At 37.2% G+C, this 13,055-nt stretch overlaps 2 protein-coding genes across 3 annotated transcripts; both read right to left on the reverse strand.

Moving 5' to 3' along the window:
• Window positions 1–270: 270 nt before the first annotated feature.
• On the reverse strand, window positions 271–12,268 carry LOC126616274 (cellulose synthase-like protein E1). Its single transcript, XM_050284295.1, has 8 exons — window positions 11,987–12,268; window positions 11,579–11,900; window positions 2,695–2,835; window positions 2,298–2,429; window positions 1,847–2,059; window positions 1,506–1,733; window positions 1,051–1,398; window positions 271–962 (listed from the first exon to the last, which is right to left on the reverse strand). Exons 1-8 carry the CDS (start codon window positions 12,256–12,258, stop codon window positions 408–410), a joined length of 2,211 nt encoding a protein of 736 aa, XP_050140252.1. The 5' UTR covers window positions 12,259–12,268; the 3' UTR covers window positions 271–407.
• Window positions 9,650–11,386, reverse strand: LOC126616283 (uncharacterized). Of its 2 annotated transcripts, none has more exons than XM_050284315.1 (2): window positions 10,208–11,386; window positions 9,650–9,896 (listed from the first exon to the last, which is right to left on the reverse strand). In XM_050284315.1, the coding sequence occupies exons 1-2, from the start codon at window positions 11,268–11,270 to the stop codon at window positions 9,859–9,861; spliced, it is 1,101 nt and encodes a 366-aa protein (XP_050140272.1). In that variant the 5' UTR covers window positions 11,271–11,386; the 3' UTR covers window positions 9,650–9,858. The 2 variants fall into 2 exon arrangements, with proteins under 2 accessions (XP_050140272.1, XP_050140271.1); XM_050284314.1 differs by having other exon boundaries at window positions 9,650–10,125.
• Window positions 12,269–13,055: the final 787 nt, after the last annotated feature.

The raw sequence follows: 13,055 nt of genomic DNA on the forward strand, positions 1-13,055 counted from the left end.
CTAACTTGCAGAGAGAGATCTATATATGTATTCCTTCACGCACACACACTGTGCACACTGGATGGGTTACAAAGTATATAAGAAAGATGATCTCAACCACACATCTAGATGGATACAAAGAGATCTTTACACCTATTACTAAGACCCTTTTACAATATGAGCCCTACACTTGGTGAAATTACCAAAGTGAATACACAATTAAATACAAGGCTTATTTACTTCTAATTTCAAAGTAAGCTCAATAGCTTATACACTAACAAGAAAGAGGATAAAAATCACATTTCTTTGCTTGAAGTAGGAATAAAATCACATAAACATAGGGTTTAGGAAGTCATCTTAAGCCCTGAAATCCTCATGGACAATCGGCGGAAGTGACAATCTTTAATTGTTCTAATAACGAATTTCTTTCAATACAAATACTGGAAACAAATGCAAGCAGACACTGCAAATGCCATCGATTTAAAAGCTACAGAGCTTGGCATCTTTCCCTTGTCCTTCCTTAGGTAAAGGGCTTGGTATAATGGTAGGTTGAGAAGAATTAAAACCCCAGATAGAAGAATTTGCCAAGGCATTTTCTCGTAAGCTTTCGTTATGCCTTCTCCAGAGATTGCTTTGTTTAAAAACCCAAGGAAGCAGTACAAATTGAGAATTGCTAGTGTTGCAAGTATGGTAAACATTGGTGACGGATCTCCAAATTCCATAACCTCTTTCTTGTATCGTTCTGACACATCTTCGTCATCCACCTTAGATGTTATCATGAATGCTGTATCAGAATATCCAAGCGAGTTTAAAATGGTGTCAATGAAGGCAAATAGGTAGGAACTTGTTCTCTTGTAAAGCCACATTCGTTGATCGTTCCACCAACCTAAGATTGTGCCACCACACCACAAAAATTCAACAAGACTCCAAGTGTACGTCGAAACTATCACGTATGCAAATGGTATGAGCCAAGGGCTCCAGACCTAAATCCAGAAAGCAAACCCCTTATTATTATAAACATTGAGTAAGTTGCAAAAAAAAAATATGTATATTGTGACACAAAAACAGTACCTGTGGAAATAAGGAAATGCCTTTGAGGAGGTAAAGGGAAGGGACAATCGAATAAAATAACGTTGCCAAGGAATTCAAACACCAGAAGCCGTAGCAACAATATCCAAGTTGAAGACCAAAGCTAATTTTTCCATGTGCATACCATGCAGGGCTGTATTTAGAAAACAAAATCTGGAAATTGCCTTCTGTCCATCTCTTATGCTGCACAAGCGTCTGAGTTAGCGTGGTTGGGGCTACTCCTAAGAAAGCTTTCCTTGTGGGATTGCAATACACTGATTTCCAACCGCGGCATTGGATTGATAGCCCTGTGATCACATCTTCTACCGGACATCCGTATTTCAATCCCATCTGCAAATTATAGACATGCATCAAGCTCAAATTAGTGTGCAGTTGTGTGTGTGTGTGTGTGTGTGTGAGAGAGAGAGAGAGAGAGAGAGAGAGAGAGAGAGAGAGACCTCTTTTCCCCATTGAGTGTTCTCTTCAAATGTACAGCTTGCAAGACTTCTTGAATTTTCTTCTAATTCATGAATTCTACTTTCTTCTCTTTGTCCACTGAACTCCCATTTCATATCAATCTTGGATCCCTTGATAAACTTTCTCCCACAAAGAGTCTCTCTTCTGTGAAAGCATCCACTTCCGACATATAGAGTGCCGCCATAACCATCCAAGCCATGGAATTCCACCTTCAATCCCCACTCCAACATGTCAACTATAAAGTTCAATATAATTTAACATGAAACTCCAATTAAAATAAGCTCAATTCTACAATCATGTAACTCCATTAACATCTACTCACCTCGTAGATTACGAGTAAAGAATTGCTATACAAGTCATTCTTAGTTCTATTTTCAAAATTCTGTGGGAACTGTACGAAGGCAACCTCTTGGCCTTCTTTTTCATCCATGAAGAAACAAAGCGCATCATGTATGGCCATGGAGTTGTTCGAATACATATCGCAGTCTACATTAAGAATGACCTGCCCATTGCTAATGTTTGAAGACACCCTAATCTGCATAAATATTAAGGATCACAGAACAAACAGTGAATGATTATTACATCAATAAACACTCTAAATTTGATGGTTTTGGAAGCACCATTTTTGGTCTCTAAGGGCGATCCCTAACCAACAAGACTTCCTGCTTTTGCGAGAGTTGGGTGAGAACGTCTATCGTACACAGTCTCACCCTTTTTAGTCTCTCTTGTAAAAAAAAAAAAAAATCACCGAATAGATGTAAGTTTATAATTACCAGAGCATTCATAGCGCCAGCTTTGAAGTTATGGTGATGTTGAGGCCTTTTCTCCCGAGCTAAATACACTAAAGTTGGCAATACACACCCTTCAACATCTCCTGAATTAGGGTTCCTCCCATCAATTAGAATCTGGAAAAAGCATTTAATTAGTACACATCAAATTTTTCTTTCCACTGTTTTACTATGATTTGAGAAAAGACATGGAGTACTTGGAGCGAACGGAAAACTTAACACAAAATCGAGCGTATTGACGTTCTAGGACATACAGCCAACCCCATTTAATAGAATAAGGATTTGTTGTTGTCGTAGTTGTTTACTATGACTCTATGACCATGAATTGCATTTTTTTTCTTTAAAAGATATCATTTGAGTATCAAATTAGTTTCATACGTACTTGAAGAATGGTGTCATGGTCACGTCTAGATGAATTTGGATCCCACTGAGAAAAGCCTTTGCATTTTGATCGTATTTGATCTGAAATCCTGCCTAGCTTCACTACAATTTGAATTTGATTCTCCATTTCTTTGTATGATTTCTGTAGCAAAAATTTCAGAAAACAGGTATCAGTGAACTAAACAATATAAATTGGGCTGGACTGCCCAAACTTATTTTATTACCGTTAATATTTACTTTGAAAAGTGGACATCTTCATTGCTGTTTGCATAAATTATCTATAACAACGATATCCTAAGCCCATTACTACGCTCAGCTAATTGTTTTGCTGATATATTTTCTTAAAGAAATTATTATTGATACTTCAAAAATAAATTATGCACTTTAAACTTCTTAGGCGTGGATGATTAGACTATGAGAGTGTCAATTATAGTTCTCTTTTTAATATACAGACAATATTAAAAAGGTAACAAGAAACTGTAAAAAGATAGGAAAACTAATGAAAATGATTTGAAAACTTTAAGTTTTAACGATAAAGACAAAATAAAGGGTAAAGCAAATAGTACCATGTTTGAATTTTTAGTGTAAACAAATGATTTTTTATTAAAGTGAACAGTACCGTAGGCTTTTCGTTAAAACTCCCTAAAAATATACAAACCACTTTCTTTCATAAATAGAAAAAGATTACAAACCACTTGCATTTGTTTACTAGGTGTTGTATACTTTATTTTATTATTTTCAATTTAGGCCTACTTTCAACTTCATTTAATTTTATTAAGATGCACGCATACAAATAATTTAGTGAATAAAAATATAAATGAAAAAAATTTGTGTAATTTGAACATTATTATCTCAATCATACTCTTAGCAAATGTACTAACTCGAAAATTGTCAAAAGACTCATAGCTGATTTTTATTTTTTATAAAGCGACATGTTATAAACAATCCTAATTTACAAAAACAATAATGAAATTCTGATGCAAAAGAAAGGTGTCTTGCACATTTAGTAATGCTATGTAGACCAAATTTATAAATTATATGATGTGTCATTAATTAAAAAAAAACCATTATTAACATTTAAATAATAATTCAATCATTAACAATGATGTCATATAATTTACAATATATAATTAAATATTTAGTCTCCCTCGTATTGCCCTTTTGAATTTGTTATATTCAATTGATATATCCCACAGATACGGCTGCAATAACTAATAGTTATAAGAACTGTTAGATTAGGTGGTTAAAAACATTCATCATTACACATGAGGAAACCCATAACTCATGATTGCCGTTTGAGAAAAACAAAAAATAAACATGATTAGTTTACCCATTTAGGTATGGTTTGGCATTGAGGTGCTTAAAAAAAAAGTTGCTTATTTTCAAAGTTTTTATGTTAAAGTTGTTTGGTAAACTAAAAAAAAAGGATTATTTTGGAAGTTACTGTGAGAATAAACTGAAATCATTAGAAAAGCTGAAGCAACTAAATGCTGCTTTGGAAAACTGGTTTTTTTTCAAAGCACGTGGAACTACAGTGCTCCTTTAATGAAACTTTCTAAAGTCCAATAACACCCTCAAACCAGAAACGGTGGTCATTTTCCGATCTCCACAAAACCCAGAAACCCACCAAAAACGGCTTTGCCGATCTGCACAAGAAATGGAAACACAGAAACCCACTAGACTACCACAGCCAAAACCGATAATCGCAAAAACAAAAAAAAACATAAAACTCTCATTTTTCCTCTACTACTTCAAGAACATGCAGACAAAAAGAACAACAACAATTCAATTTCTCTTTTCGGTTAGCACAACAATTCAATTTCTCCTTCTTCAAAGTTTACAACTTTGAATTTGTTTCAAATCAGAAAAAGAAAACGAGGAGGAGGTGGAAGAGATAACCTTGAGTCGCTCCACAACCTTAAGTCGCTGCTTGCAGAAGGAAGAGAGGCTGGACTAGAGACAGTGAGAAGAAGGGGATTGAGTCACTGCCTCCGTTATCCATCTTCAATTTCTCTTTCTTCAAAGTTTACAACTTGGAGACAACGAGAAACAAAGGGATGATGGACTTGAGTTGTTGCCTTCGTTATCCAACGCCTGCAGAGGATTGGAGGGGCGAAGCGAAGTAGTCTTGCTCCGACGGAGAGAGGGTAGGAGAGCGGAGAGTAGTGAAGAGGGGCGGAGATGGAGGAGGAGGAGGTGGTAGCAGTGAGGAAGGTTCTTGATTTTTTAGGGTTTTGGATTAAGGATATCACGGCCACACAATTGGTGGTGTAGCCGTTGTCATCCGTGTGTATATGTCGGAGGAGGAAGAAGAAAGTGAAAACAATGAAAGGGAGAGGAAGGTGTGAAACTGAGTGAAAATCCTCACATAAAAATAGTAATATTAAATAAAAGGGAGACTTTGGATGCGGTCCTTAGTTATGAATATTCTTTGATTAAAACCTTGTTGGTTTTTAATTTTTGATCGAGGTCATTGAAGTTAATGTGATAATTTATTTCTATATACGTTACTATATTTTTTAAATTAAAAATTAGAAATTTTATTTGTTTATATAAATGAGATTTTAAATAAAAAAACCATATTTTGTGGGATTAAAAATATTAAAATATAAATATACTATTGTATGTGTGTATATATATATATATATATAAACATGGGTACATTCATCAAAATTAACCAAAAAATTTATTGTATCAAAATATGGGTACATTCTTCAAAATCACAAAAAAAGAAGAAGAAGATATTAGGGTTAATAACATTAGTAAATTTCTTCAATTAAACTTGGCATGAATACATTTTAAAATCAAAGAAAAAAGAATGTACCCATATAAGTTTAAAAATGGATTAGAAAAAAAATGAATAGATTTTATATATTAAAAAAAAGGGTACATTTTACATATAACAAATTGGTATATTTAAGAATGAGTACATTTTAAGATTAAAAAGTTTTACATGAATGGGTACATATAATTAGAATGGGTGCATTTAGCAAAATAAAAAGTATGAATAAAAAAAATATATGGGTACAAATACAAAGAAACTTTAAAAAATATGGACACAAAAAGAAATTAATATATGGGTACAAATTAAAACTTAAAAGAAAATTAGTACAAGTTAAAAAAGAATTACAAATTAAAAATGGGTACAAACTAAAACTAAAAATATATGACAAAAAATTTAGTCATAAATATAAATATACTAATTGTAACATTTTTAACATTAAATGAATATATTTAGAAATAAAAAAATATTTTATTATTGAAATAATTAATGATGTTATTAATACCAAAGGACCTTGATCAAAAATTGAAAATGAATAGGATTTTAATCAATGAAGTAGCAAAAGGAATGATGAGAACCTAATTTCTCCTAAATAAAATATAATAATAATAATAATAATATAGTATTATACCATTTTTGATCATTTCACACAATTACAGTTGTTTTACATAAAAGTTTACCAAACACTATCATACTGCTTTTTTTTCCGAAAGCATTTTTACAAAAAATTTTACCAAACACTTTGTTGCTTTATTTCACAGCACAACAAAAACAATTTTTTTTTTTCAAAGCATAGCAATACCAAACCATGGAGGTTGCACTTGGTGCGATGGCAAATGCCTTCGCCCATGAGCGGTAGGTCTCGGGTTCAAGACTTGGGAGCAGCCTCTCCATAAATGGGGGTAAGGCTAGCCGACATTCACCTCTCCCAGACCCTGCGTAAAACGGGAGCCTTGTGCACTGGGTACGACCTTTATAGCAATACCAAACCATCTCTTAGTCTTTTATCTTTAGGAAAACTAATGAAAAGAGTTTGAAAACTTTGAGTTTTAACGATAATGACAAAATAAAGGGTAAAGTGAATAATATCATGTTTGACTTTTTAGTGTAAAAATGTAATTTTTCGTTAAAATGAATAGAATTGTGGACTTTTCGTTAAAACTCCCTTTATGTTTACGTTATTTTCTTAGCTTTTTGGGCTGTCACGAATGTAATAAGTTACACAAAATTCAGAATTTGATCCTATTGATTTTCAATGTGTATTTGATACTTCTAACAATTACAAGATGAAACTTATATATAGGGAAAGAAAGAGGACATAAGCCTAACTTGCCTAACACTTGCCTAACTTGCCTAACTTGCCTAACTTGCCTAACTTACACAAAGAAAGTTGACTAGCCTAACTTCACTAGTCATCCAATACCATTGTTCCAACATGTTTATTTCATGCATTTTAACACTCCCCCTCAAGTTGGAGTGTGGATGTCAATGACACCCAACTTGCTAAGTAAGACCTCAAATTGCGCCGAGCTTAGTGGTTTGGTGAACAAATTTGCAAGTTGATTCGAGGTTCGTATGTAAGCTGTTTGCACCATTCCCATCTGAATCTTCTCACGTACTAAGTGACAGTCGATCTCTATATGCTTCGTTCGTTCATGAAACACTGGGTTCGAAGCAATGTGCATGGCAGCTTGATTATCACAAAACAATGTGACTGGTTGTGCATGATTCACTCGTAAGTCCTTCAAAAGGTTTCTTAGCCATATAACTTCACAACAGGTGATAGCCATAGAACGATATTCTGCCTCTGCACTAGAACGATAGAATGTGCTTTGCTTCTTCGTTTTCCAAGATATCGGTGCTTGCCCAAGGAAGATACAATAACCGGTTATTGACTTTCTAGTGTCTTTACACCGAGCCCAATCAGCATCACAAAAAGCTTGTAACTGTAGTGAACCTGTAGAAGGCAAAAGAATTCCCTGGCCAGGAGATTGTTTGATGTATCTGAGAACCTTATGCACTGCATCAAGGTGTGGTTGTCGCGGCTTGTCCATGAATTGGCTTAACATATTAACCACGTAAGTCAGGTCAGGCTTCGTGATGGTTAAGTAAATTAGCCTCCCTACGAGTCTCCTATATGAAGAAGGATCATGTAGGAGCGTCCCTTCAGTTTGTGTAAGGGACAACTTTGGTTCCATCGGCAATCGTGAGGGCTTCGCACCAAGGAACCCAGCATCTTCTAGTATCTCCAACGCATATTTGCGTTGGCACAAGGCAATCCCTTGTTTAGATCTTGCAACTTCTATCCCCAAAAAATATTTGATTTTTCCCAAATCCTTTAGCTTAAAATGTTGGGAAAGGAAGAGTTTAGTCTCTTCAATTTCTCTCAAATTGTTACCTGCAAGAATCACGCCATCAACATACACAAGTAATGCCATGAAACTGCCTTGACGGTTTCAGACGAACAATGAGTAATCTGACCATGATTGATGAAAACCAGCAGTCTTGAGAGCACTAGACAGCTTGATAAACCACTGTCTTGAGGCCTGTTTTAAACCATAAATGGATTTGTGTAATTTGCACACTCGTGTCTCCCCCTTTCGTCCGAACCCATGAGGTAGGGACATATAAACTTCCTCGTATAAGTTACCATGCAAAAATGCGTTGTTTACATCAAGTTGGTGAAGATGCCAACCACGGATGGAGGCAATACTGAGGAGGACACGGACAGTGGTGTGCTTGGCAACTGGAGCAAATGTTTCCCGATAATCAAGCCCTTCAATTTGACTATAGCCTTTAGCAACGAGACGGGCTTTGTAGCGTTCAACACTACTGTCAGGTTTAAGCTTCACCTTATAGATCCATTTGCAGCCTATGGGATGTTTGTGAGGGGGTAAGGGCACAAGAGTCCAAGTGCAATTGTCATGGAGGGCAGCAATCTCTTTTTGCATGGCGTCACGCCATTTTGGATCCTGAACAGCCTGCGAAAAACTGGTGGGTTCTTTGATAATGGTGAGGGTGGTGAGAAAGGTTTTGTGAGTGGTGGATACATGGTCATAGGATAAATAACGAGATAGGGAGTGAGATGTACCTGATGACTGAACCATGCTTGTGGAAGATGTGGGTGCAACGCGGGATGGGAGAGCCACCTCAACATGAAAGTCCTGCAAAAATGTGGAAGTTTTGGTTGGTCGAGTGCTACGACGGAGTGGAGGGGGTGGATCTGGTGATGGAGTGGTTAGAGGTGGGGAAGAGTGTAGGGTAGGTGAAGGTGTTGATAAGGTATCTGGTGGTGGAGTTGTAGAGGGTAAAGGAGATGAGAGTGGTGTGATGTCGGCAAGTGTGGGAGATGTGGTGTTTATGTCTGCTGGTGCAAGGCTGGAATGCGACTCAATGGGAGAGGTCGAGTCAAACGGGATAGGTGTCGTGTTTGATGGAGACGGGGCAACGGAAGTGTTACAATTTTGGAATGGAAAATGATCTTCAAAAAATACGACATCCCTAGAAACAAAAGTCTTATTGTGTTTTATATCAAACAATTTATAACCCTTTTGACCATAAGGATACCCAAGAAAAATGCATTGGATTGCACGAGGGTCGAATTTAGAGGGCCTTTGGGCATGTGTAGAAGCAAAACACAAGCTACCGACAACCTTCAAATGAGAATAGTTAGGTGCTTTGTGAAACAGTTTTTCGTAGGGTGTTTTACCTTGGAGAAGTGGAGTGGGTGTTCTATTGATGAGGTAGGCTGAGGTTAGGATTGCATCTCCCCAAAAACGTTTTGGCAAACAAGCGTGAAAGAGCAAAGCCCGAGCAACATTGAGCAAGTGCCGGTGTTTACGTTCGGCAACACCATTTTGTTGTGGTGTGTTGACGCAACTAGATTGATGTATGATGCCTTTGAGAGCATAAAATTGCTCAAGTTTAAACTCAGGGCCATTGTCACTTCGTATGATTTGAACTCTGGTATTGAATTGAGTCTCAATCATTTGAATGAATTTTACTAAAATGTCTTTTGTTTCAGATTTATGTTTCATCAAGTGAACCCAAGTGCTTCTAGTGTAGTCATCTACGATGGTAAGGAAATACTTGGCACCTGAAATAGAAGCAACTTGATAACCACCCCAAATATCAATATGCAATAATTCAAAACATGATTTGGTATAAATAGAGCTCAAAGGAAAGGGTGATCGTGTTTGTTTGGCCAATGGGCAAATTGAACATTTTTCCAAATCACAAGCTTTATTGTTAAAGAAAGGTAACAACGAAGTGGCTTTACGAGATGGGTGTCCTAGGCGTTGGTGCCAAAGCTTTGGTGCGATGGTTTGAATATTGTTGCATGTTCCTTTCCTTGATGAGTCGAGGTAGTAGAGTCCCTCCCTTTCAGTTCCCATCCCAATCATCTTCCCCGAGCGAAGGTCCTGAATGACACAAAATTGGGTGAAGAAAATTGTGACATATAAGGAATCATAGGCTAGTTTACTGATGGATATTAAATTTAATTTAAAGAACAGCACACATAGGACATTGTCAAGGATAAGATTATGAGAGAAAACAACTTGTCCAATGTGAGTGACTTTGGCAACGGAACCATTTGGCAGTTCAACTGTATGATTTTCAACAGCTCGTGAGTGTGTAAAGAGACTAGGGCTGCAAACTATGTGATCCGTGGCACCACTGTCCAGGATCCAAATACTTTCGGTTCCTTTATAGGAAAAAGATAAGGCTTTACCTGAAAGTTCTTCATGACTAGAAGGATTACCGACTTGATTGGCAAATGATGATTTGTTCTTGTTCAACATTTGAAGGATTTGCTTGCAATCCTCCTGAGAGAACGGGAAATTGGGCAACATCTCTTGCTTGTTACTTTGTGAAACTTGATTCCCTTTTGAAGAAAAAGGACGACTGTTTTCCGTTTCTGTGGCTGCTTTCCGTTTTCGACAAAAATCGAAGGTGTGACCTTTCCATCCACAAAAAGTGCACTTGAGATGTGCACGACAGTTTTTGGTGATGTGATTGGTTCTATTGCACTTTCCACATCGCATCTCTTTGTCTTCCGGTGTAGGTTCTTGCGACAAATTCTTCACTGCAAAGACAACAGCCTCTGGTTGTGTACTCTTCCCATTGGAAACCTCTGCCTGGCGTTCATGTCGAAGGACCAACGCATATGCCTTGTTCATCGTAGGCAGTGGTTCGAGAAGAAGGGTATTGCTTCGAACCGTAGCATACGATTCGTTCAATCCCATAAGGAACTTCATGGTTTTCTGAGTTTCAACATATGAGTTCATCTCATTCTTTGTTCCACGACTGCTTGCTGGAATGGAACACAAAGTATCACGTTCATCCCATAAACTTTTAAGTTTAGTGAAGTAAGAACTTACACTCATATTGCTTTGGACGCAATCATGGATCTCGTTCTCAACATGGAACAGTTGAACTATATTCACATGTGAGAACCTCTCCTGCAGATCGGTCCACATTTGTCGAGCATCCGTGTAGTTGATGACACTCCCTGAAATCTCCTTTGACATGGAACCTAGTAGCCATGTCTTGACCAAGTTGTTGTAGCGATTCCATTGTTGCAGCTCCTCAGAATTGTCCTCACTTGGTTTGTTGATTGTCCCATCAACAAAACCAAGTTTGTTCTTGACCGTTAAGGCCATACTCATGGATTGAACCCATGTGCTGTAGTTGTCTTCCACCAATGGTTGTGGTACGAGGATTGCACCAGGTTGGTCCAAGTGGTGGAGATAGAGTGGGTGGTTGGGATTTTCCCATTTTGAATGAGAAGCCATGCCTGGAATGGTTGACCTCGTGACTGCCTTAGAGCTTGTGTTTTGTGGTTTTCCCAGATCACAGCTCTGATACCATATTGATTTTCAATGTGTATTTGATACTTCTAACAATTACAAGATGAAATTATATATAGGGAAAGAAAGAGGACATAAGCCTAACTTGCCTAACACTTGCCTAACTTGCCTAACTTGCCTAACTTACACAAAGAAAGTTGACTAGCCTAACTTCACTAGTCATCCAATACCATTGTTCCAACATGTTTATTTCATGCATTTTAACAGATCCAATACAGAAAAAATTTGTGTACCTTAGTAACCCAGAAATCTTTAGCCTGATCATCATCAATTGCATCAGCAGATACTGTGACAAAATAAGCAGCAGGTGACCTTGGCTCCACTTTGTACCTCTTGCAGTATGGTATCCAATACTTTGCAAACTCAGCAGCCTCCAAGAGAGCATAGTATGTAAGTTCCGACCCGCCATCATCGGACAGATAGACGCTCAGCTTCTCCGGCGGGTAATCATAAGCCATCACTGACAAAACCGTGTTAATCACCATCATAGGCGGCTCAATGGTTGGGTCTGCCGTGCACACAAATACGTCCACTCCCGGCAATTCATTCTCGTATCTGAGTTCAAATTTCATGAACGATACTTGTTGGATAACAAATATAAAGAAATGAGTATGAAGTTAGAAATACAAATACGAAAGTACCTTTGAGATAGCCTATCTTTGAAGGTGTACCTATACACACGGTTCCACCGGGAGGCCTGAGTGAGGAGCCAGTAAAAACCAAACCATATCTCAGCACCCAAAAGTCCAATCCAACCAAACCTTCCATCTTCTCCTGCTTTTGGTATGTGACTCAATCTATAAACCCAAATCAAACATATCCCTGCAAATATAGATGCTGCAAGAACCCTATACAGTACTGTTCCCTTGGCTCTCCTCGTCTCGAACAATGGCAAATACCCTTCATTTCCCATCTAGTTCTCTCTCAGCTCAGCTCTCTCTATCTCTTTCTATCTTAAAATAACAGAGAACGACGAATATGGTTATATTTATTTGTCAGCCACAGCCTAACATTGTTGACAATTATTTACTCCATTGATGCGAGCCACCTATGGCAGAATGGATATTATATTAGCACAAGCAATTATTCAAAAATTTAATGTTATTGTATTAGATGCGTTGAACATTCTACTATCCAGAGGTTGATTGCTTTTGAGAGAGAGAAATTGTACATAAATTTTCTTAAAATGAGATTTTTTATAAATTTTCTGTCACTTCACATTTTGACGTTAATTTCATACTAACATTATAAAATATTATTCCAAAAATATAAGATAATAGAAAATTTATGAAAACTCCTATTTTTTTTAAAGACTGTACCAACTCAAGTTGGACTTTTGTTCAACCCTCACAAGGCTTGACATATAGCCAGCTCTAATGACATCATCCATTCGTCACTGGTGTGGTACCTTTTACCACCTAGCAGTTTGTCAACTTTGAGTGACATAGGTGACCGACAGCAATGATATAATCCACTCCTCTAAACCTAAAGTCACTCTGTTTATGAAGTTGGATTGCTCGAGATTGAGTCTTCTTAAGATTCACCTTTTAATCTTAATTTTTTTTAATAGATGTAGTTGGTTTTGATGGCGGCTCTCTTCAGGTAGTGACAGTCGTACTCATAATTTAGCGATTTAAGTTTGTTTATTTAGTAGTTTGGGGTAGTGTGGGTTTGGCACGGTATTGAGCTTAATTTTTGTGAGACGAGTTT

This window comes from Malus sylvestris, chromosome 3 (genome assembly GCF_916048215.2).
Source record: "Malus sylvestris chromosome 3, drMalSylv7.2, whole genome shotgun sequence".
NCBI lineage: Eukaryota > Viridiplantae > Streptophyta > Magnoliopsida > Rosales > Rosaceae > Malus > Malus sylvestris.